Source organism: Mauremys reevesii, linkage group 2 (assembly GCF_016161935.1).
Source record: "Mauremys reevesii isolate NIE-2019 linkage group 2, ASM1616193v1, whole genome shotgun sequence".
Taxonomy (NCBI): domain Eukaryota; kingdom Metazoa; phylum Chordata; order Testudines; family Geoemydidae; genus Mauremys; species Mauremys reevesii.
Genome location: NC_052624.1, coordinates 32,723,126 through 32,749,303, shown reverse-complemented (window position 1 = coordinate 32,749,303; position 26,178 = coordinate 32,723,126). Strand labels below are relative to the sequence as shown.

Below are 26,178 nucleotides of genomic sequence, written 5' to 3'. Positions count from 1 at the left end.
GAGTCTGTCTATATATATATATATGCACTTGCCCTCTAGAAGCTGATGCGCAGAAGGAATAAAATACTTACTGCTAATCCTTTATCTTAAGTAGGGCCCTTCTTTTTGGGTAGTACAAGGTTCTAGCCCTGGCTCCCCAAGTATGTGTGTATAATTTAGATAGTAATTTTATTTCCTGTGGTGACTGGATAACTGGATGAATAGTAGGCTAAGAATGATGGAAGAGGAGGGAAAATGTATAAACAGGGTGGGCAGATGATTTCTTGACAATTCCCCATCTCCCCATAGCAAATGCCCTCAATTTATCCCTTCCAAATCTCTGAGGGGTAAGACCCCAATTCTCTTGAATAGAGCCCCTTCCCCAATACAGTATTTAGCTTGTTGTCTCACTTCCCCATGTAGATTTGGTCACTAATAAGGATATGTCCACAGAATAGCTGTGATCATGCCTCCCAGCATGGGTAGACACTGCTAACTCTGCTGGAGCTAGCGTAACACTGGCAACCAGGGTCTGTCGGTGGGCAGGACTGAAGCTGGAATCTCTCTGGCACTTAGTGCAGGAGCCTCTACTGCATGAGCTAAAAGCAGACTGGCTGTTAGCTAAGGCTGTAGAGCAGAGTCATTTTATCTCTCTCTTTTAGTCAACTTTGTGTCACTAGATGGGACAGAACACCACACCCAGAAGGTGTGTGGGTTACACTAGCATGCTAGAAATAGCCCATGGACATTGGGGGCTCCACTGGTGGCTGGAGTCCAAGCCCTTCCACCTCTTGGGTCTGAGTCAGGTGACTAGCCTGAGCTGCCACCCCCATCACAACGTCCATGCTGCAATTTTTGGCATGCTGAAGCGGAGCTAGTGCAAGTTTGTTTGGGTGGGGGGGGAGACTGATCCCCCTACCGCAGCGCAGCCATACCCGCCAGGCAGCACCCAGGTGTGGGGGGGCTGATCCCCCAGCCACAGTGCAGCCATATCCCCCAGGCAGCACTCACGTGTGGGGGGCTGATCCCCCGGCCACAGCGCAGCCATACCCCCCGGGCAGCACCCACGTGTGAGGGGCTGATCCCCCCGCCGCAGCGCTACCACACCTCCTGGGCAGCACCCTGGTGTGTGTATGTGGGGGGGGGGGGCTGATCCCCGGCCGCAGCGCAGCCATACCCCCGGGCAGCTCCCAGGGGTGGGGGGCTGATCCCGGCCGCAGCGCAGCCATACCCTCCAGGCAGCACCCAGGGGTGGGGGGCTGATCCCGGCCGCAGCGCAGCCATACCCCCCGGGCAGCACCCACGTGTGAGGGGCTGATCCCCCCACCGCAGCGCTACCACACCCTCCCGGGCAGCACCCTGGTGTGTGTATGGGGGGGGGGGGCTGATCCCCGGCCGCAGCGCAGCCATACCCCCCCCCGGGCAGCACCCAGGGGTGGGGGGCTGATCCCGGCCGCAGCGCAGCCATACCCCCGGGCAGCACCCGGGGGGGGCTGATCCCCTGGCCGCAGCGCAGCCATATCCCCGGGCCGCACCGGGGCTGATCCTGGCGCAGCGCAGCCATATCCCGGGCAGCACCCAGGTGTGGGGCTGATCCCGCCGCAGCGCAGCCATACCCCCGGCAGCACCCGGGGTGGGGGGCTGATCCCGGCCGCAGCGCAGCCATACCCCTCGGGCAGCACCCAGGTGTGGGGAGCTGATCCCGGCCGCAGCGCAGCCATACCCCCGGCCAGCACCCAGGTGTGGGGGGCTGATCCCGGCCGCAGCGCAGCCATATCCCCGGGCAGCACCCAGGTGTGGGGGGCTGATCCCGGCCGCAGCGCAGCCATACCCCCCCGGGCAGCACCCAGGGGTGGGGAGCTGATCCCGGCCGCAGCGCAGCCATACCCCTCGGGCAGCACCCAGGTGTGGGGGGCTGATCCCCCGGCCGCAGCGCAGCCATACCCCTCGGGCAGCACCCAGGTGTGGGGGGCTGATCCCCCGGCCGCAGCGCAGCCATACCCCCGGGCAGCACCCAGGTGTGGGGGGCTGATCCGGGCCGCAGCGCAGCCATACCCCCCCACGGGCAGCACCCCGGTGTGGGGGGCTGATCCCCCGCCGCAGCGCAGCCATACCCCACGGGCAGCACCCAGGGGTGGGGGGGGGCTGATCCCGGCCGCAGCGCAGCCATACCCCACGGGCAGCACCCAGGGGTGGGGTGGGGGGCTGATCCCGGCCGCAGCGCAGCCATAGCCCCCGGGCAGCACCCAGGCCGGGGGCAGAGGAGCAGCAGCCGATGGCCCCAGTCTGCGCGGGTGACGCAGCGCACGGGGCTGTTCGCTGAGGTACTGAGCGGGGCGCGCAGACCGGTCGCGCGCTGACAGCACATCGCCGAACGCACCCGCCGGTGAGCGGCTAAAGACAACTGCCTTCTCCGGCGCATGCGCCGCAGGGGAGGCTTCGGAAGTTCGGACTCGTAAGTGGAGGCGGGTCAAAGCGCATGCGTGGAGGGGCTGCAATAGAAAACTGAAAAATAAAAAGGGCTGCGTGCGCATGCGCAGTCACGAGCGGACTGGACTAGACTAGCCTGCGCAAGGAGCCGAGAGTTGGGGTCGGCCGGGCTCGCTCGGGATGGACGAGGACATACTGACCACGCTGAAGATCCTCATCATCGGCGAGAGCGGCGTCGGCAAGTCCAGGTGAGGCAGCGCCAGTCTCTCGGGCCGGCTGGTCATGACTGGGCCCGGTGCCGTGCTGGCCACCCCCCTCCCGAGGGGCCCGGCCCGCCCGGCCCGGCGAGGCCTCCTGGTGCGGCGCTGCCGGTCTCGGGTATCGCCTCGACCCCCGGCCCTGTTGACAGTCAGCGGGGGAACCCCCCCCCCCCGTCAGGTCCGGGCCTCCCCCCTCAGGTCCGGACCCCTCCCTTGTTCACACCCAGCGGGAGGATCTGGGCCCCTCCAGCCAACGCCCCCCCCAGTTCTGGACCTCCCTCCCCCCCTCAGGTCTGGGCCCCTCTGGCTCTGGTGACAGCCAGCGGCGTCCCCCCTCCTCGGGTCCGGGCCCCTCCCCCGGCCCTGTTGACAGCCAACCTTCCCCTCCCCCCTCAGGTCTGGGCCCTTCTGGCTCTGGTGACAGCCTGCGGCCCCGCCCCCCCCCTCAGGTCCGGGCCCCTCCCTTGTTCACACCCAGCGGGAGGATCCGGGCCCCTCCCCTCCGGCCCTGGTGACAGCCAGCGGCGTCCCCCCTCCCCTCAGGTCTGGGCCCCTTGTGTTAACAGCCAGCTGTGGGCCCGCCTCTGGTCCAGGCCAGGCCCCTTCCCTCCAGCCCTGGTGACAGCCAGCGTGCCCCGCTCCCAGGTCCGGGCCCCTTCCCTCCGTCCCTGGTCACAGCTAGCAGGGGCCCTTCACGTCCTGGATCTGGTCACAGACTGCCCCCTGCCTCAGGTTTGGGACTTTACCCTCTGCCCCTCCTCATTTAGGGGCCTCCCATGCCTTGTCTGGGATGAGCCTGACTGTGAGGAGGAAATCTTCCCTCCTGCTTATCCTTGAGGACCCTCTTACCTAGTTGTCCTCTCAGTTTCTGTTCAGAAGCAGGCTCCCTCTTAGCTTCCCCCCCCCCCCCGCATGGTGCTTTAGGTGCAACTTGTTAAACTACTTCTGAACCACTGCTTCCCAGTATCTGAGGATCATACTAGCATGGACCTTCTTGCAGTGAGGGAATAGGGCTTCTTTGAACAGTCCCCTGACCTAGTTAAAACAGGGACTAAATAAAAATATCAAAAGTGCCCTACTCAGATATATGTTGACTCCTCTCCATTTTATTATGCATGGGTCTTTCAAATGAGATCTGAAAAGAGGGACCTGACCACACTGTGTTGAAAAGATGTATGTTCTGTACATGTGAGGGTATCAAAGTTAGGCTTGGCAGAATTTGATTTTTATTTTTTATCATTTTGGTGGATAATAGTGTTAAATCATTCTTACTGATTTTAATTTATTTTCACAGTTATGGGAAATTATGTGGGGTTGGACAGTTGGGGGTGTCACAGTAATTATAATAACTGGAGATATACCAATCTCCTAGAACTGGAAGGGACCTTGAAAGGTCATTGAGTCCAGCCCCCTGCCTTCACTAGCAGGACCAATTTTTGCCCCAGATCCTTAAGTGGCCCCGTCAAGGATTGAACTCACAACCCTGGGTTTAGTAGGCCAATGCTCAAACCACTGAGCTATTCCTCCCCTGCCCCGTTACTTAATGACAGTAGACCTTGAGCTGTACAAAGTTAAAGCTTTAGAATATTAAATCACTAAGCCCTGGTCTACACTAAGCTCGGGGGTCGAACTAGGGTACGCGAATTCAGCTACGTGAATAACGTAGCTGAATTCGAACTACCCTAGTTCGACTTACTTACCGTCCAGACGCCGCGGAAGCGAACTCCGCGGCTCCAAGGTCGACTCCGGCAACTCCTCCTGCCGCGGTGGAGTACCGGAGTTCGAACTAGCGCTTCCGGGGTTCGAACTATCGCGTCTAGATCAGACGCGATAGTTCGAACTCCGAGCAGTCGAACTCGCCGTGTCGACCGTCCCGGTAAGTGTAAACGTACCCTTAGTAAATATCCTTAAATCAAATGCAGTTCTCAAACATCATTTTTCTTTCTTTTGCCTATCTGTAAATTTCTATTATTGAAATATTTTTTGGTTTATTTCCATTACTGTTTGTTGACATTTACTAATAAAAAAATCTAATCATTCCAAGCCTAACTATATTACATTTAGAAATAAATGCTTTTTAAAACAATAACTTAATTCTGCTATCTTGCATCAGATAAAAGGGAAACAGCTACTGCTAAAAGTATTGCTTTCTAATAGTTTAAACAAGGTGACAGCTAGTCACTGCTTCTTTCTAACCCTCAGTGTATCGGATCTGTAAAGTTTTGCACTAATCCTGTGATGACCGACATGACTTGAGCAAATTTCTTTTAGATTAAGTCATCTCTTGTTCATGTGACCTTGTGAAAGTTTACACTTAGATAAATAACTCCCACATCTTAGTTACCTATTGTATGTATTTAATATCTCAAAACAGACATTTAAAATCTTATTTCTGTGTCATAAGGATTTTACTACCGGTATTTTATATCCCAGAATAACATTAAAGCCACTTAGCATTTAAAGTTTTCTTCACTTACTTGGAAGGTAAACTGCAACTTTGTGTCAAGTACAGTAAATCCTCACTTACAGCTTCCCCACTCGCTCACTCCCTCCGTCCATCCCTCCCAGAAAGTCCTAAGCGCTGCCAAACAGCTGTTTGACGGTGGGGAAAGCACTGGGAGAAAGGGAGGGAGAGGAAGCCGAGAAGAGGAACTTGTGCAATGCTCCCTTGTAAAGTCAGCCAAACGACGTTATAAGGGAGCATTGCACAACTTTAAACGAGTATGTTCCCTAATGGAGCAGTGAGGTAACTTTGAAACAATGTTAAGTGGGAGGATGTTCAGCGATGAGTTACTGTAGTGTTGTGTTTTTTATACTAAAAACACTGCTTCTGCTCGGACAATTTAACCCTTCCTTAATTAAGCTCTTACTCCTTTGTAGGTAAAGTAAGCAGTTAGGGCTTGCAATACGCACACACGCAGCAGATAAAGTTGAGGAAGTTCTATAGTCACATTTCTGGCCATACCAGCACTTACGTTCAAACTCTCTGTAAAATAAACTTGGTTTCTATATGTGACAGTGTCACACTTCAGATGCCCTGTATTTTGCTGCACTAAACAGTGAAATTCAATACAGGATATCCATCATAGTTATAAACTCTTGTCCCAAACATGTAAAATCACTGATCAGTATCTTAAAAGGAACTTTCTCAGTGTAGTATTATGGCTAATATGCCAAAATGAGAATCCTTGTACATAGACTTTAAGGCCAGAAGGCACTATCATGATAATCTAGTCTCACCTCCTGCACGTTACAGGCCACAGAACTTCACCCAACCGCTCCTGTAACAGAAACACAACCTCCGGCTGAATTATTGAAGTCCTCAAATCATGATTTAAAGCCTTCAAGTTACAGAGAATCCACCATTTACACTAGTTTAAGCCTGCAAGTGACCCATGCCCCATGCTGCAGAGGAAGGCAAAAAAAATCCCATTGTCTCTGTCAGTCTGACCCAGGGGGAAATTCCTTCCCACCCCCAATATAAGAATTAGTTAGACCCTGAGCATGTAGGCAATACTCACCAGCCAGGCACCTGGGAAAGAATTCTCTGTAGTAACTCAGAGCCCTCCCCATCTAGTGTTCCAGCCACTGGAGATATTTGCTGCTAGCAGTGACAGATTGCTTATGCTGGCAAGTAGCCAGTCTCCTCATACTATCCCCTCTATAAACTTATCAAGCTCAGTCTTGAAGCCAAGTAGGTTTTTTGCCCCCCACTGTTCCCCTTGGAAAGCTGTTCCAGAACCGTCACTCCTCTGATAGTTAGAAACTTTTGTCTAATTTTAAGCCTAAACTTGTTGATAACCAGTTTATATCCACTTGTTTTTGTGTGCATGTTGGCACTTAACTTAAATAACCCCTCTCCCTCCCTGGTGTTTATCCCTCTGATGTATTTATAGAGAACAATCATCTTCCAATAGCCCTCTTTTGGTTGGGCTAAACAAGCCAAGGTCTTTGAGTCTCCTCTCATAAGGTAGGTTTTTCATTTGTCGGATCATCCTAGTAGCCCGTCTCTTTACCTGTTCCAATTTGAATTAATCTTTCTTAAACATGGGAGACCAGAATTGCGTACAGTATTCCAGATGAAATCTCCTCAGTGCCTTGTATAATAATACTAACACTTCCCTCTCTACAGAAATACCTTGTCTGATGCATCATAGGACTGCATTAGCCTTTTTCACTGCCACATCACATTGGCCGCTCATAGTCATCCTATGATCAACCAATACACCCAGATCTTTCTCCTCTTGTCACTTCCAACTGATACATCTCTAGCTTATAGCAAACATTATTTTTGTTGTTCACTAAGTGCATGACTTTGAACTATTAAATTTCATCCCATTTCTATTAGTCCCGTTTCAATGCCATCCAGCTCTTCTTGTATGATATTTTGGTCCTCCTCCATATTGGCAATACCTCCCAACTTTGTGTCATCCACAGATTTTGTTAGCACACTCCCACTTCTTGTTCCAAGTTTATTAATAAAAAATCTTAAATAAGATTCAGTCCCAAGACTGATCCCTGAGGAACTCCACTAGTAACCTCTCTCCAGCCTGACAGTTCATCTTTCTCTATGACCCATTGTAGTCTCCCCTTTAACCAATTCCTTATCCACCTTTCAGTTCTCATATTAATCTCCATATTCTCCAATTTAACTAACACTCCACATGAGAAATTATATCAAGTGCCTTACTGAAACCAGATAGATTAGATCTAATGCATTTCCTTTTTTTTAAAAACTCGGTTAACTTCTCAAAGATCAGGTTGGTTTGGCATGCTCTACCTTTTGTAAAGCCATGTTGTATTTTATCCCAATTACTGTTTACCTCTATGTCCTTGGCTGCTTTCTCTTTCAAAATTTGTTCTAAGTCCTTGCATCAGGGTGGATAAAAATCAATGATTTTTTAATTGGATTTTTTTATCTGATTTTTTTTTTTGATTTCCTCAAAAACCAATCTAAAGGTATCTTTGAGCTATAATGTATCTTAATTAAAACTATCTCATCATGGAATAGGGATTATTAATTCTATAGGAAGAGACAATATATTCATGTAATGTTTAAGACAAGTTTTGTAAATGAGTTCCAATAGTTCATGGATTAGGGACCCAAATTTATGGGATTCTAGGGGCTTCTATATAGATTATTTAGGTTAATCTTTTTATCTACCCAATGGGACTCAGTGGTCAGTCTAGAAGATACCATCAGAGATGCTTAGTTTTGCAGTTGTCAAACTGTGGATTTGTGTCTCCAGAGATAACGTGCTTGTTAACAGCAAAAAATGTTTTCTTATTTCTTACCTTTATATATTTATTTAAAATCAACCCTATTGTCCCTCTGCAAATTTGTGAGCACAGAGTCAATCCCTTACCTCTCTAAAAGTGCAAAGTTTCAAAAAGTTCAATGAATAGAAGACTGAGTACGGTGACCAGACAGCAAATGTGAAAACTCGGGACAGGGGATGGGGGGTAATAGCCCATATAAGAAAAAGACCAAAAAATCGGGATTGTCCCTATAAAATCGGGACATCTGGTCACCCTATTGTTGAGGGTGAAATACATCTGGACAAGGAGAAGAAGTCTGTAGATAAATGTGAGAAGGGAGGGACAGGCAGTAGAATCAAAAGTGGAACTGTTTGAGCAGCGTATTCCAGAAGTCTTGAGGTCTTTCTGAGTGTAGCCTTCATTGATTTTGAGATCTACCATACCATTCTTTCACTAGAAGGGAAAACCTATAATGGCAGCAAGCTGTAAAAGAGTCCCAGTTTGGGAATAAGAACCATTCAAGAAATATATGTTTGATGTTTTAAAGAGAGTCACACCAGGGAACTGGTTGAAGTCACTTAAGCACTTGGATTCAGAGACTGATGAAGTGATAATCTCACTTAATGGCAGTAGCTTCTTCTGCCAGTGTAGAAAGAATATTTTCTTCCTTTGGACTAATTCATTCCAAATTGAGAAATCGTTTGGGACCTGAAAAAGCAGGAAAGCTTGTTTGTTCATAATCTGGAAAATAAAAACAGGAAAATGAAGGTGAAGTAACTTAACTGCAGAAGCCAATATTTTGAGTTTTTCATATTGAGCTGGTTGACATAGTTGATTTAATTTGTTTTTCATTTAACTATTTTAGTTAAAAAACACCTGATTTTAAAAAACTTGAATGTTTAACTAGATTCAAAAATTCATATGCCTGTTTTGTTAATATGTTTGCTGTTGAAGAAAAAAATCCAGAATACGTAACATTGTTTTAGTTAAATAAAACAATTTAAATGTCTGTCTGATGATGTTCTCCTCCTAATACAGCATGGCAAGAAAATCCTCCAAATATTAATGATTAACCTGTTGAATTGGAGATAGTTCACCTCCCAATGACTTCATAAATATCTGCTTCAATTACCTTTGGTAAATGAAATAACCAGTCATTCATTTTCTGAGATAACTAATCTGAAAAGTCTTCAAAATAAATCACTTTAAAAATGTGTAGTGTATACCTTCTAAAAATGAAACCTACATCTATCTCTGAGTTGTGAAGAATATGTACAGTAACTCCTCACTTAACGTTATGTTGCTGATCAATTAGGGAACATGCTCGTTTAAAGTTGTGCAATGCTCCCTTCTAATGTTGTTTGGCAGCCGCCTGCTTTGTCTACTGCTTGCAGGAAGAGCAGCCCATTGCAGCTAGCTGGTCAGCCCCCTGCTCCCCTAAGTTCCCTATGCAGCAACTACCTGCAGTGCAGCTGTCCCCCCCTTCTCTCTCTCTCTCTCTGCCATGTGCTGCTCCTGCCCTCTGCCTTGGGGCTGCTCCCGAGACTCCTTCCTGCTGTGCGGGGGGGAGGGAAGGAAGAAGAAAGCTAATGTCAGGGTGTCCCCCTCCCTCCTGCTCCTGCACCCCGCTTACTCCATCTTCCAGCAGGGGGGACACATCAGGGCTCAGGACAGAAGGAGCTTGCAGCAGCTGAGGTCTCAGCAAGCTGATCTAATTAACAAGGCAGTGTAATTAAAGGGTAAATGCGCATCTCTCTCTCACACATACCCCTCCCTTCATTCCTGCTGCCTTGTAGAGTGAGAGAGTTAACCTTTGAGGGCTCAGCCAATTGCTAGTTCATCATTTAGCAGTAAGGGAAATATCCCACCCTCTGACTCCTCCACCTCAACCAAGCTTCACAATCATCATCACTGTGTACCAGTATTAAAAACTTATACTCTGTGTATGTGTATATCGTATAGTCTTGTTTGGTGGGGGAAAAAAAATTCCCTGGAACCTAACCCCCTCATTTACATTAATTCTTATGGGGAAATTGGATTCACTTAACATCATTTCACTTAAAGTTGCATTTTTCAGGAACGTAACTACAACATTAAGTGAGGAGTTACTGTATTAAGGTTATAACAACCAACAAGAATGCACCTTTATGTAGAAACCCATGATTAAATCAAGTCTTCCTGACTGGTGATTTAAATCATGATTTAAATCAAATCCACCTGCCTTGCATACAGTTCAAGTCAAACTAACAGGCCTGTAGCTTCCCAGATCACTTTTACCCTTTCTTATAAGTAGGAACTGTATTAGCAATTTTCCAGTCATAGGATATAACCCCCAAGTTTACAGATTCTTGAAAAATTCTTGCTATTTGGGCTTGCAATTTCACGTGCTAGTTCCTTTAATATTCTCAGATGGAGATTATCTGGGTCCCCAGATTTAGTCCCGTTAAACTGTTTGAGTTTGACTTCCACCTCGGATGTGGTCACTTCCATATACTCATTCCCATTAGCCACCCTGCCACTGCCCCTAAGGTATTCATTAGTCATATTAAAAACTGAGGCAAAGTATTCATTTAGGTGTTGGGCCATGCCTATACAGTATTATCTTGAATCTCCACCCCATCCTCTGTGCTTAGCGGTCCACCTACTTTCTTTTTTTCATCTTATATGGTTATAGAACCTCTTACTACTGGTTTTAATTTCCTTTGCAAGGTCCAACTCTGCTTGGCTTTTGACAGTTCTCATTTTATACCTACACTTCCTGACCTTCAAGAGGTAGCTTTCCTTGCTAATCCATCCCATCTTCCATTCCTTGTAGGCTTTCTCTTAATTACCTGTTTGAGATGCTTGCTCATACAGCTTGGTCTGCCACTCTCCCCTACAAAATTTTCCCCCTTGCTTGGGATGCAGGCTTTGGATAGTTTCTGCAGCTTTGACTTAAGGTAATTCCAAGCCTCCTCCACATTCAGATCCTTGAGTTCTTCTGTCCAGTCCACTTCCCTAACTAATTAACATCTCCCATAATCATGCAATTCCTAGTAGTATTTATTTCACAAAAAACATTAAAGAGGTCTCTGTCTATAACCAAATTGGATCCTGGAGGTCTGTAGCATACCCCTAGTACTATCCCAGGGGAAACCTCTAACAGCTTTCTTCCCCAACGTGATTTTGGCCAAAACAGATTCTGTCTTAGTCATTCCATCTCTTCTAATGTCTTTACAGTCTATCTCATCATTAGCATACAATGCTATTCTACCACCTTTACCTTTATTTCTGTCTCTTGAACAATATTTACCCTTTGATACCTGTACTCCAGTCATGACTACTATTCCATGTTTCTGTTATCCCTATAATATATGGTTTCACTTTCTGCACCTGTAGTTCTAGTTCTTCTATTTTGTTACCCAGGTTCCTTGCAATGGTGTTAAAACTTCTTAGTTATTTCTACTTGTCTTTTGCCCAGATTCCTCAGCCAAATGCATAGTCATTCTACTTTCAGTATCATCTAACTGACTGTTCGCTTCATAGGTATCAGCACTGTCTTTCCTCTTAATGTCCATTGTCCTACCTGCTGCTGTTCCTTTCTCCATTGCTGTATCCTTCCTTACTTGATTTTCCTCCTGCTCAATGTTCAAATCAAGCATGAAGATTACACAAGCGTCTCCCAACTGTCTCCTCCAAGTTCCTATTTTAAACTCTTAATCAGTTGTGCCAGCATCCATCCCAGAAGTTTATTTCCCTCCTGGCACAGGTGGAGTCCATCCCAGGAGAACAGTCTTCTGTCCATGAATGCCTTCCAGTGGTCAGACATCCCAAAGTCCTCCTTATAGCACCACTGCCCGAACAATCTGTTGATCATCATCTTGTCTCCCCTTTGTTCTCCCACTCTAGGGACATGTAGATCCCACTGAAGATCATTTGAGCCTCCATTTCCCAGCCTAGCATATCCTCCCTTGTTACAGCTAGATTCTCACTAGAATGTATAATTTGTCCTTCATGTGGGAATAATCAGTGGATTCTTTCCTGCTCCAATTAGGATCTTCTTCAACCTCAGATGCACATCCCAAGTCTTAGCTTCTGGCAGACAGCACACCCTTCTTTTTCTCCGGATCAGGTCTGGTGACAGGCCTGTCTGTTCTTAGTAGGAAGTCACCAATCACATAGACCTGCCTTTTCCAGGTGATAGTGCGATTCTCTGGCCTTCCCCCTGTGGTTTTTTTTTTTCTGACTGCAAGTTCTCTTGTCTTTTTTATTCTCCCTCGCAATCTTCTGCGAGTCCTCCTGTATTCCTCCGGGGTCTCTGAACTCTGGGTGTCTTCACTGACTCTTCCCCTCTTTTTATAGGACTAGCTGCTCTTGGATAATAGATTTTTAGATGGGCCCGTTACAGAACTTTCTATAATTTGAAGTGCCATCCACACCTGTACAATGTAAAATTTAACTTTAGTGTTCAGTTTCATCAGAACTTTAATTTGTATGAGGTTGCGTTCATATTTTTCAGTGTATTTTGGAACCTGTACATTAGAAATAGAAATAATTGTGAGGTTTTTCATACTTACCACTAAAGTTCTGTGGCTTTCTGTGTCTAAGAAGTTTTGCACATGTATTGTTCCTTAGATTCTTCCTACTGTGGTAAGTGAACTTGCACTCTGGAACTTCTTTCAAACTTGCAAAAACGTTGTTGTGCTTTTTTGCACTGAGTTTTAGGAGACTTGAAATAGAACAATAGAAATAAAATATTCTGAACAGTAGAGCATGTGACGTTGTTTTGGATTGAGGCCTAGCCTCAAAGAGGCTTACTCAGTATTGGAATTGAAGAGTAAAAATAACTACTCCTTTCTCAAAACATAATTAGTTATACAGCAAGCTGATATGCATTACTTTTATTTGCACTGTCTTGAAGATGACACTCAGGTCTACCTTGTTTTATATTAATGTTGCTTTCAGACTTGTGGTATACAATAATGCACTCATCTGGCAAGCTACAGTTACACTGCAACAACAAAATACTTAGTGTTCTAATAGTATCTTTTTTTCCTCCCTCCATCAGCCTTTTGTTGCGGTTCACAGATGATACATTTGACCCAGAACTTGCAGCAACAATTGGTAAGTGTGTGCAACACGACTTCATAAAAATTCAAACTAACTTAGGTAGAAGACAGTGACTTGCTGTGTTTGCGCAACTGGTAATGAGGTTCAACCTTATCTGCTCTTCAGTAAGGCGGGAGGGGATGATCTTGGCTCATCATTAGCCTGGTCTACACTAGAAATGAAGTCCAGTTAAACTATGTTGCTTGAGGGTGTAAAAAATGCACACCCCTAAGTGGCATAGTTTAAGCTGACCTAGCCCCCACTGTAGACAATGCTAGGTTGACAGAAGACCTACCTACTGTCTGTTGGGGGGTTGGATTACCTACACCAATGGGAGAATGCCTCCTGTCAGCATAGGTAGTGCCTACATTGCAGCACTATTGTGGTGCAGGTATGCCGCTGAAACATTTTAGGTGTAGACATATGTAACTCTGTACACTATAAACACTACAGAAGTATAAACAATAATTGGGTGCTGTTATACTTTGCACAAAATTAGTTCAGAATTGAGACAGTGTTGTCACGTGTGTATTCTGTATTCTTGAAGATGGAAGGTATAGACATGGACTGTCACTGAAGGAGACCTAAATCTGTTAGCACTACAACCACACTCATGGTGTTAGTGAATTTATTAGAGCCGTGCGCAAAAGATTCTTGCTAACCTATGTGAGAAATCAGTAAAATCTCTCAAAAGTAATAGGAGATTGGAACTTAGTTTAATAGTAAAAAGAATACTGCACAGAATTCATGTTAGAGTAAGTTGCATAGGTGGCCTGCTCCAGAGAAGCTCTACATTATACTGGGCACTGAACTCCTGTCTCCGAATCCTCCCACTTCAAGGAACAGATGTCTGAATGGTAAGAAGTGGCTCCTTCCTTACCTACCCCAAAATAACTATTAGCTCCTGGGCAAGTGGCCCAAGGGAAGAGGGGAGTGCCCAGAGCTGCTAAAAAACTGTGTGCCGGGATGGTGTGAGTGATATGGGTTGCAGTAAGGGCCCAGCATTAATTGAATTGTATTTAGGAGGGAGAGACAGACCCCAGAATGGGAAGGGTGCTGGTATGGATATTGAAGTTTGTAAAAGGCAGTAAAATGCCTAAAACCCGTCCTGCTATTATGTGATGTATCATATGACCGTAATCCAAGATAAACAAATAGCTGGTGAACTGGGAGCAAATTAAGGTAACTTTCCTGTACAAGGTATTCTAATTCTAACACTAGACTTTCTGCAATGGAGGTTCTAACTAAAGACCTGGAAGAGAGCAAGTAATTTTCCTTAAACTCTTGATCAGTCGAGGTGGCTACTGAGAGTGAAACACTAATGTAAAGCCAAAAATAACTGTATAGTTGTCTAATGTATTTGACTAGCTGAATTAAATATTGGGGGGGGGGGGTGAGTAGGAAACTATTTAAGTATTGTTTAGGGATAGCCATATTTTAATTCCAACTCCTAAAGCAGAAAAAATAGGTATTGCAGAAATACTAATACTTCACTTCTTTTGGATGTCCCAACTACTAATTTGTGCAACTGAGACTTGTTGACAAGGCATTGCTTGATACCATCCTTTCAATCTACTGTCTCTTAATGGCTTGTGGAGTGAGAAAAAGATGTACCTTTCTTTTCAGTGATATCCCCTGGCACTAGCACTGTAGTATTATGGACATACATCAGTATGGTGACAAAAATGTCAATGCTTTGTCAGCTCACTTGCTTTCAGGTGAGTATTGAGTAGAAATATATTTCCACATCAACAAGAACTGCTTGAGCTCATCCTGGCAAGAAAAAAGGAGGTCTTTGAGCTCCTGCTGCTTTTTCCTTAAACAGTGCAGGCCCTGAAGGAAACCATTAATGGAACATGAATTGAGGGTCAACTTGCCTGAGTCTTAAAAATGTCTCTTCTCAAGGGGCCAAATCTATATAAAGCTGATAATTGTCAACTATTGCATAAACTCCCAAATATTAAAACTTTCCAGCAAAGGAATCAAAAATTGATTCTGTATCAACCTAAAGTTAACGTTGAACTTGAAGCATATTGTTTAACTTCATTAACCATATCATTAGCTGATGTAGATTACTAGTTACAGTTTTACTGCTACATACTGCTGCTAGCCCTGTGGACACTATTATTCCACAGTTGTATAAGAGCCCCAGTATCCACCTTTTACTCTGGAACAAAGCTTGACTTTAATAATACTGAGGTTCTAAACTGTTTTTGCAAGAGAACCTTCCCAACAAGGTGCCTGGCATAAACCAAAGAAATACTATCTTAAAAACGGACTCAAAAAATAGTTCTTATGGGAGAGCTTTCATCGTTCATCTCAATGAAGTGTTGTTGACTCTAAAATCTCATGGTGATATAGATCGCAATATTAACTGTTTGTTTGTTTCACTACTGATTTCCTCTCCTTAGCAGACACAGCTATCAAATGTGTATCTTAGCTGCTTCACATACTTTCCTGGGCACGCAAACATCCAGCTTCTTCTTTTACAAGATTTAATAATGAAGTCTTCAATATAAAATTCTGCAAAAAGTTTAGTTAGACTAAAGCATTTCAGTCCTCAGGAGACTAAACTGTTGTGTGTCACAAACAGAAAACAGGATAGACTGAGGTGTTACCAGTGCCTGAAGTCCCTGTGATAGTGGGGAATTGACTTGGTGAGAGATGCCTAGATTATCCTAACAGGCAATTCATGCTGCAGAGGAAGGCAAACCCTCCACCTCCATTCCCCAAGGTCCCTGCCAGTGTGACCTGAGTTTAAAAATTGCTTCCCAATGACAAACCTGGTGATCAGTTTGACCTTGAGCAAGACACACTGACCAGCCATCTAAGAAAAAAGGATTCTATGAACCTCTTCAGAGCACTGCTTCACCTTTATCCTGTGTTCCATCTCCAGCTGTGGCTACTCTTTGATGCTTCAGAGGAAGGTGTGGGATGTGAAACTATACATCTGGCCAATTGTGCATTGAGTGGGAGGGGATTTCCTTCCTGATGCCTGCAGGTTACTGGCTGAAGCCCTAAGCATGAAAATTGATTATAGCTATTGTATTAATGCAAAGCTGCAAGTGTTTTGACCATGCTGAAGACGATGCAGGCAATCTTGTTCTGCTGTGGCCCATTAAGGAAGGGGATGAACATGGGGATTCACAGATTCCCAAGCAAGAAGAGACCAGCCTGGCTTCTGACACAGGCTGCTTCTACCAGAATCTGGTTTAAAGCATATAATTTAGAAAGTTATGTAATCTTGTTTTAAAGACTCCAAGCAACGCTGAGTCTACCATCTTCTCTGTTGAGCTGATCTGTTCCATTGTTTAATTACCCTCACTGCTAGGAAATGCTTATTTCAGGGTTTAATTTGTCCAACTTTAAGCCACTGCATCTTACGCCTTTGTCAGCAAAATTGTAAAAGCCTCATCAGATCTTTTCCCTGTATAGAACCTGTACATAGTGATCAAACTATGTGTCAACAGTATCTTCATTAAGCTGAATAAGTTGAGCTCCTTAAGGCTTGTACTTAGAGCCCTGCAGATCTATGAATATCCATTTTATGTCTGCAGATATCTACGGACCATGTTTGCAGATCACAGATCAAATGTGCATACAAGTCTTGTATCTGCATGGGGCTCTACTCATACTGTAAGGCTATTTGTTTTGGGGGGTTTTCCAGCCCCTGGATCATTTTTGTGGTCCTCCTGTGAACTCTCCAGGATTTCCACATCCGTTTTGAGAAGTGCATCCCCTACTTCTGCTTAATAGTCCACGTGTACATCAAAAATCTCGTTAGTCCATTTTGCCACAGCATTGCACTGAGAACTCATATTGAGGCAACTATGTTGACCTCTAAATCCTTCTAAATCACTGCCCAGATGGTCTCCCATTGTGTAGGTATTACCTGCATTCTTGATTTCCAGATAAAATACCTCAATTAGACTGACAGTAGTAAAACATTTTATTGAATTATAACCATTTAACTGGGTGATTCAGATCACTCTAACAGTAACCAGTCCTCATTATTTACTATCTCAGCAATCTTTGTGATCTACAAATTTTTACCAGCAAAGATTTTAAATCATCTAGATCATTGATAAAAATTAAATAGCATTGGACCAAGAACACATTTCTGAGGGACCTGCTAGAAACAACCCTGATAATTGATACTTCCCCCATTAACAACTACATCTTGTATTCAACCTGACATTTTAATAACATTTAGTTTACTTAAACCCAATTAAGGCTACTTTAATTCTGAGTGAGAGTATCTAAACAAGAGTTTAATGCAATTTAACTACTCCACTTTTAAATTCACACATTTGATTCAGATTAACTTTCCTTAGTGTTCCGATGTAGACACATCAATGAAGTTGCTTTCATTAGCCAAGCCAGTCAGAAAGACAGCTGGCTTGTCAAATAAGACCTACCTTCCATTAAATCTTGCCGACTTGCATTAATCATATTTTTAACCTCTTCGTTGATGGTCCTGGATTAACCATTCCATTATAGTTATGACCCTGCCCAGGTGCCAAATCCTTGCCTTTATACCCACATTTTCTGTTCTTATGAAAAGCCTGCGAGTGCCCTTATAGAAGGAATGATTTAGTCTAGTCATGAGCCTTTGGGAGCCAATAGGGACCAAATTTCATGTATGAAATTTTGCTATCAGTTAATATGCACAATTGGCCTAACTTCTTGTTCTAACATGCATTGTTGTAGACTGTTCACTTTCTGAAGTTGGTGCATGTACCATGTAACAATGCAAAACCTATCAAAGAAAGATTTGAGAAATATGCAGCAATCAGTTCAGAAAATAAGGAACTTAAAAAAAAAAGTGGCAACATTAATGCCAAGCATAGTAGAGAGAACTTACATTGTAGACTACATAGCAACAAATAGAGCCTTACAAAGGACAGGAATAAATTAGAAATGCTTATATGTAATTGATTGGCATAAGCTTAAAATCTTAAATTATCAAGCTCCTAATTTAAAAGCTGATTTCTCAACCTGAGCATTGCTACAATGCTAACTTTTGGCACTTAACTTATTTGCTGGGTGTAATAACTCTCAAAAAAAAGTGTCTTGAACTGTGCATGGCCAGTGTTCTGAAATGCTTTAAAGAGGAGAGGAAAAAGCATACATAAACACAGAATAAAGCTTAAATGTGCTTAATTTTTAAAAAAAATCCTGAAACCACTTTTCCAGTAATGGATATAAGTCCCTCTCTTAATGGATGGAGGAGGAAGACTGAGGTTCCAAAGGGCTAAAGGTTAGAAATTGGAATCTAGACTGGAGCAAACTATGTGGAGGAGGAGGGAATTTGGAGTTAACCTAAACAGCATACTCAAGAACACTACACTTCATGAAGGAAATATTAGTACCTGCTTCACTTCCATGATATACCTATTGGCCCATGGCCCAAGGTTACTTGAAGACTCTTCTAAGCCTTAATTTCAAAGCCTGGTGTAGGACCATAGAAGGAAAGTAGGAGAGATGTGGGGGATGAGTGGGCAAATAGTAACCGATTAAACTAATCCATTCCACCTGCTATTGTCAAAGCACAACTTCAGTTTAACTTACTTGGATCTTTTGTTGTCTTTCTATCTGACAAAATTAATCATAACACATGTTTGAAGGAGAATTAAAACCTTTTTATTTTTCCAGGTGTTGACTTCAAGGTGAAAACAATTTCAGTTGATGGAAATAAAGCTAAACTGGCAATATGGGTAAGTTCTGAACATAGTAAAACACCAGAGCTTTACGTAGTTTGATTTGTACTAGTGGTGATGATTTTTATGGAAATATGCCGTTGAAGGGATTTGCCATGTTAACAGGCTTTGTTAGTAGAGGGGTGTGTAGGGTTTTTTGTGTTTGTTTTTTGTCTTTTGGTTGTACTGGGTCATTCATGAAAAGGTTACTGGTGGGATTTTCCCGTTTTCAGGATATGTTACCTATCCTGAAAACGGGAAAATCCCACCAGTAACCTTTCAGATACCAGAGCTGATAGGATAGTATCAGCTCTGGTATCTGAAAGAAGAAAATGGGACTCTTCTGTAGAATTATTTTATGGGAAGAGACTTTTTTACTGTTATCAAACAAAATTTAGAGGCCAACAAGTATACAGGAGAGTATGGAGTTACATTAGAAGGAAAAGTCCTTAATTTGACTACCAATAAATTTTACCTGTGCCTCTTATAACTTCTACTTGAGTTTATGATATTACAGACTACACAGTTTGAGCCTGATAACTAAACATGTAAAATTAGGTATAAAGCTTCTCACACTGAATTCACATTTCTAAAGAAAAAATCTTCTGAACTAAGACTTTACATTTTCCATACATTTTACATAGCTTGAGAATTGCCACAGGTGTGCATGTTTAATTTACAGTAGTAACTTTAAAGTGACAAGAATGTAGAAACACTCAGGTGAACCAAAAGGAGTTTGCCTGCTAAGGTTTGAGTTCAGGATTTCCTCTATTAAAATAGCAGCTAAAATAGAGCAAGAAGCTCTGTATCCTGCATAACTCAGTTTAAGTACTTGTGATGACCTTGACTGTTGAAGGGAAACCTCAAACCTTGAACTATGGAAAGAAAGAGAGGGAAAAGGTTTCCCAATAACTCTTAATGATATATTTGCTTTTTAATCCATAAGCAAGGTGTCACGGACTCACAGATCGTGCCCACTTGTGGCCCTGTGCGGTCTGTAGGGAGAACCCCCTACAGTGTGACAGCCCTTCTCGGGGGGTCCACTCTCTCTCAGGGTCAGGCCCCTCCACCTCCTGGAGCCGCACCTCTCTGAGCCTTAGCACATCTCTCTCTGCCATGAGCCCCTTGGGGAGTCCACTCGCACTGGACCCCCTGGGCCTCCTCAACCCTGAAGGGATTGATGCAACCCTGTTCTCTAGACCAGAGTGACACTCAGCCAGCATAAAACAGGAGGGTTTATTGAGAGTTGAACACAGCACAGGAAACTCTCAGGGCCTCAAGCCTGGCCTCCCTCAGCCCAGCATATCCCAGTCTCCCTGCAGCCAGGTGGGCTCTGCCTGCTCCCTCTCTCCAGCCCAGAGCCCCCCCCCTGCTTCCCAGCTGGGCCTCCAATATCCCCAGCCCCAAGCCCTGCCTCTGTCCATTGTCTTCTCTCCAGGTAAACAGGCTTGTAAACAGGAAGGCCTGGGTCTACTCTCCTCTCAGCCCTCCTCTGGCCAGAACCGGCTGGTCAGGTCACTAGGGTCCTCTCTTCACAGGCCATTGTCCTCCCACTGGCCAGAACGGGCTGTGACTCCTGTGCTGGGTCTCCAGGACACCAGTCGCTGGGGTCTCCATCCTCCAGGCCATCGGCTGGGGTCTCAAGATCCCTCTCCGGTCCTCTGTAACAACAAACTCCCTCTCCCCTCACCTCTTTAAACCAGTAACACCCAGGGACACTGAGTCCCACCCCCTCTGCATGCAACCCACTGGAAAACACAGAAACCCCCCTGCTTTGTCACACAGGGCTCATGTTCTATGGTCACAGACTCCACCTCTGTTATGGAACAACCACTGGAATTCCAGGGCTGTCAGTTGCTCTGTGGTGGCGGGCTGCTTGAAACTCTTTCACTGCTAAGCAAAATGGAGCAATTCTGGTGATGCCTGCCTGGTCTGTCTGAGGAAAGAAGCAGAGTACAGGAGGGAGAAAAATATAGATCGGGGATACTTCCCTTGCTTTGATATCAAAAGTGCTGCATACCTCAAGTACCAAATTGTAGGCTCTGAGGTAGGCACTTACAGTCACATCTCCAAACATATCCTCGATCAAGCAAAGCAGAGTGGATATGATGACTGAGGGTATGTCTTCGCTACCGGCCGGATCGGTGGGCAGCGATTGATTCAGTGGCGATTGATTTATCTTGTCTAGTCTAGACACAATAAATCAATCCCCATGCACTCTCCTGTCGACTCCTGTACTCCAACTTGGCGAGAGGTGCAGGCAGAGTCGACGGGGGAGCGGCAGCAGTAGACTCACCATAGTGAAGACACTGCGGTAAGTGGATCTAAGTACGTCGACTTAGCTACGTGAATAACATAGCTGAAGTTGCATAACTTAAATCAATTCCTCCCCTCCCAGTGTAGACAAGACCTGAGAAAATGGACACAGCCATATAAGGGCCTCATAAGCATATGAGAGAGAACAGGAGCCAATGGAACATTTCCTCTCTGAGGCAGGAGTCACAGAGCAGCAGAACTCTTTCCTGGGAGGAAGAAAATGAGCCAGATAGGACACCTGCATACTCTTCAGGAAAAAAAAAAAAGAGACAGGGTGAATCATTCGTAGAGAGAATCCTACTCAAAAGGAAAGATAACTTCTCTTTTCTTTTAAGGCCTGCATCTCCAAAACACAAACCTAAGTTATAAAACTGCTGGCTTTCTCTGTGACCACTACAGTCACTCATGGTCCATGCTAAACTCAGGAATGCAGCATAAAACATGTTCATTAAGTGCTAGGAAGATTGCTGGTTTCTGTGTACCCATGTACAGTGGTACGGTCTCCATGCAAGTCTAGAAAACCACAGTGGTGTCTGGTAGGGAAACAGGCTGGTGGAGGGGCCAGAGTTCTGCATTTCTGTGCTTCAGGTGGCCTGGAGAAGCAATACTATTACAGCCCTGGATAACAGTCCCTGGGTGTGGACTGGTGAGAGGCATTTGCAAAGGAATCCTGTGCTCTGGCTCTAGTTTGAGATGGGGGTGGGAGTAGACTTTTCTCTTCACCAAAGTGTTCTGCACTCCACTCACATTGAGCCTGAATATTCAGGATCTATGGTGGTGGAGTGAATTTTGAACCTGAATGGAAAAACGTTGCTGATATTATTGGAATGACTGTTCTTTTGGAGGTAGATTGGGTGGCATTTACTTCTTGTTTGTAAGCAATACGCTTCTAAACTGGGACAGAGTTTGAGTTAATGAGCTTCTCAGTTTCTGATGCATGCATATTCTTGTGATCTGTGGTGCTTATAGTTCACTGTAGTTTCAAGTATCTACAACAAAGCATATATAATCAGCATTTTAATACTTGGTCTCTGCAGACCCATTCGTCCTTTAAGTTCATAAAGTCCTCAGATATAAATCTGATTTCACAAGCTACTTCAGTTTAAGAAGGAATGTGATCAGTTTTTTGGTACTTCTGCTACAGCTTGGTTTGCCCTATTCGTGTTAAACATGTTTTTTGTGGTTTGAAGCTAATTATCAAATACTGAGCAGTGAAAAGCCATATATCTTGTCTTGTTATCACAAGACTTTGCAGTGTTTTGCAAACCTAAAATGTTCACTTAGAAACAAGTGAATCTGTTGCACTGGTGTCTCACTTACCTGTTAGCTGTAGAGCAGCAATAGCCTTAGTGGAAATGTGAGTGCCCTATATCATTGTAGAGTGGCTTATTTTACTTAAATGCTAAGACTTTAAAAGCCACTTCCTAAAGCAAAAGTCTTATCAACTCCTGCATCTAATCTTAATTGTATTTCATCTAAAGGTAATTAAACTTGATGCCTTTGGTGGTGCTATATTCCATGATTGTTCTGAAGTTTCTTTATTATTGTGTTAATTAGATCTTGCAGATGCTGTACTTTCTTTCAGTAGCACATAGAGTAGATTATTTTGTGCAAGTACAGTAATGGAAAACGTTCTGAATATTTTTAGGATACTGCAGGTCAGGAGCGGTTCAGAACATTAACGCCCAGCTACTATAGAGGAGCACAGGGTGTTATTCTAGGTAAGTATGCTACTCAATGTACCACTTTAAAAACTTTGATTTTTTTTTTCTAGTTTTACGAAAAAGTTAAAGACCAACTAATTCTTCTCCAACTATGTTTGGCTGTTTAATACTGAAATTCTTGGCTTCTCGTTCAATGCTCCCAATTACTGGAGTATCTAAGCATCTCTTTCCATCAGGAAACCACCTCCCTTCTTTCCAAAAGAAATCCATCACAGCTTGTATACACAGCACCACAGTTCTGACTACAGGGATGTGAAATGTAGAGCACGCTAAAATGTTGTGCTCTTACTATCCCATGTAAACTCTGCTGGCACATACTAAAAGGTACCAACAATGCCCACTCCCCCATAATCAGGACGAACAGTGCCATGTAGACAAGTCTCAATGTTTTATTTAACTAAAATATATCATCCATTGTGCTCCCAACAGTGATGACCTTTTTATCACACCCCCCAATGTCATTTAGAAAAGACTGTGGTTTAAATTAAGAAGTCTGTGCTTCAGATAGAAGGAAAGGAGAACTGGGTCAAAAAACCTTACTTCTTGCATCTGCCCTCTGAAGATAACTATTGCTTTGCCTTTGGGTATTTGCCTCACTGTGTGTTGGAAGCCTCCTTACTAGGCACTTGGAGCACAATGTCTGTTTCGCTGTTGCTGGAGTTGAGTGGTGGACAAAAAATCCAGGGGCAAAAATTTTGGTGATTGTTAGCCTTAAATACAAAGCACCTTGGCTCTAAGAGGATTCTCAGCCTCATTCGTGTCCTATTGTATATGCAATAACTTGAAATTATGCTGATCTGTCTACAAATATTTTAAAAAATAATTCCGATTTTGAATGTCTGCAATCACTTAATAGTTGCAATAAATTATTTGGAAACGGCTTTAATGTGTTAAATCAGGTTAGTGACCATTGGCAATATTTTTCAGTTTATGATGTCACAAGAAGAGACACCTTTGTCAAACTGGACAATTGGCTAAATGAATTGGAGACATACTGCACAAGGAATGACATAGTTAAAATGTTAGTTGGAAACAAGATTGATAAGGTAAGCGGACTTGGAAAAATTACCTTCAGTAGTTTTATACTTATACTTCTGTCACAGCATATAATGTACTGTTTCTTCTTGCAGGAAAACCGTGCAGTAGACAGGAATGAAGGTCTCAAATTTGCAAGAAAACATTCCATGTTGTTTATAGGTATGTTCTTGAAGATGTATGTAAAGCCTACATGATATTTTAAGTTACCATTATGTAACAAATAAAACTGTGGTTAGATTCCATTTTTTACAGAATCGCCAAGGTGAAAATTTTACTGTATCAGCTGAGTAATCTAATAGTACCTTTCAGCTGCATTGTTCAAGTGCTTTAAAAAAATGTAACTTAAGCCTCAACATCCTCAAGATAGGTATTCCCATCTTGTTTAGACTGGTCTTAAAATGAGTCTATCCAAATTTCTAGACTCATGGCAGATGAAACTGCCTGACTGGAGCTGGAGTCGTTCTTTTCAATCTGTACGCTCCTAGTGCATCCATCACCTTTGTATCTAAATGCTGTGGTCAAAATAAAGGCTGTTTTATGTTCCTAATACCATTCTCTATTCCACTGTCCCATATTAAGAAACCTCTCTAAGTGGGATTAAACTTGGTGATGTCTAGTAGAAACCTCACTCACTGTGACTACTCTAATGACTGGACCATATATCCTGCAAACTCAGTACCTCACTAGCTTAGTACCTCACTAGCTTATTACAAGATTTGTTTTATGTCAGTACAAGGCTGTGCTGTAAAGTACAATAGACCCTTTAACATTGCTAGATTTTCAAGTTTTAAAAAAAAAAACTTGAACATGCCAATTGTTAGAATAATATTTCACATAGCATGTCAAAGCTCATATCTGTCTGTAGAGAGTAAGTCATCTTACTGCCTTAACTACTAGGACTTGTTGTTCATCTGTGACTACTTTCCCTTCTGTACCAAAAGTGTAGGATGCATGTTGAGTTTAACACCTGTTGGTTCTCTACAGTTAAAGTAGACTTCTTAAATCTCTCTTCCCCCAGAGGCAAGTGCAAAAACATGTGATGGTGTGCAGTGTGCCTTTGAAGAACTTGTTGAAAAAATCATTCAGACTCCTGGACTGTGGGAAAGTGAGAGCCAAAACCGAGGCGTAAAGTTATCAAACCAAGAAGAAGGCTATGGAGGAAGAGCCTGTGGTGGATACTGCTCTATGTTATAAACTCTGGGAAGCTTATCCTCTTGCATATTTAAACAGATAGTGTCACCTTTCTGTAAATTCATTAACTGCTATTTTTAGGGACCTTGCAGTTTGCACATATTTGTTTTGTATCATGGCAGTGAACATTTGTAGGAAAACATGCTCAGCAGCTTTCCCAGTTGAAAAATGTTCTGGTAAGCATGCCCATCTTGCAATCTTCAGGTTTTTATATGTAGCATAAAATAGTGTGCAAGAACAAATGCACTCAAATTTTATGACCTTATACATTCATCATGTAACTACTCTTTAAAAAAAAAATCCATCTAACAAATATACATTGCTGCATTCGGTCTGCTTTTTGTCTGGATTTTTTTGTTTAAGTACTGTTGGAATTATAGAATTGCTTTATATGCACACATCCTAAAAATGATGCAAGCTAAAATATATCTTTTACTGATAAATGCTTGTCCTTGTTGGTACTGTATAACATAAACAGCATGATTACACAATTCTTACAGCCAAGTCTGTTTAGAAATTCTTTTTCATTAAGCAGAGCTATCTAAACTATGGCCTCTGCCAGTTTATAGTTAAACTGAACACTTTTTGAAGAGATTTCTAATATTTCCTTTGAGAAGTTGAGCAAACACAGCAGGGGATTTTTTAAAAAATCATCACTTCAGTTGATAACTTGATTGCTTAACTGGTGTTTTAATCCTGTCATATTTATCTATTAAATTTATGGCATTCTTGCACAGTAGTCTTTATGATGCTGCCCACTGTAGTCCTGCTGTAGAGTCTTCATTTTTTGGCCAAGGATTTGAATGGTGTCTTTTTATTCTTTCATTGTGAATCAGCTTGCCACACTTAAGTCCAGACGCTCTTTTCCTAAACATTGGTAATGTACATGTATCTCAAACTGTAGCTCACTTATGGCTATGAAGGTCTATATCACACACCTGCTTTGTGTGGCTATTTGTGCAGAAACATAATTTCCTGTCAGACACTAAATATGGGGAAAGTCACACTGCTTTTGGATCTCTGGGGAAAATACTATTGCAATGAGTATTTCACTTGGGTTTACTGTAAACAACCAATGGTTTATCTGTTTCAGAAGACTTACCTGTATAGACTAATAAATTTTTTCCACAGTATTCAACTTTTCTATCCTCTTCCTATTGTACAGTTGTATATCTTTTAGTATACTTTTTGTGG

At 43.5% G+C, this 26,178-nt stretch overlaps 1 protein-coding gene across 1 annotated transcript; it reads left to right on the top strand.

Annotated features, from left to right (window-relative positions):
* Positions 1-2,473: 2,473 nt before the first annotated feature.
* On the top strand, positions 2,474-26,128 carry RAB18 (RAB18, member RAS oncogene family). Its single transcript, XM_039526239.1, has 7 exons — positions 2,474-2,657; positions 12,976-13,031; positions 18,672-18,733; positions 22,680-22,752; positions 23,683-23,801; positions 23,886-23,952; positions 24,812-26,128. The coding sequence occupies exons 1-7, from the start codon at positions 2,590-2,592 to the stop codon at positions 24,985-24,987; spliced, it is 621 nt and encodes a 206-aa protein (XP_039382173.1). The 5' UTR covers positions 2,474-2,589; the 3' UTR covers positions 24,988-26,128.
* Positions 26,129-26,178: the final 50 nt, after the last annotated feature.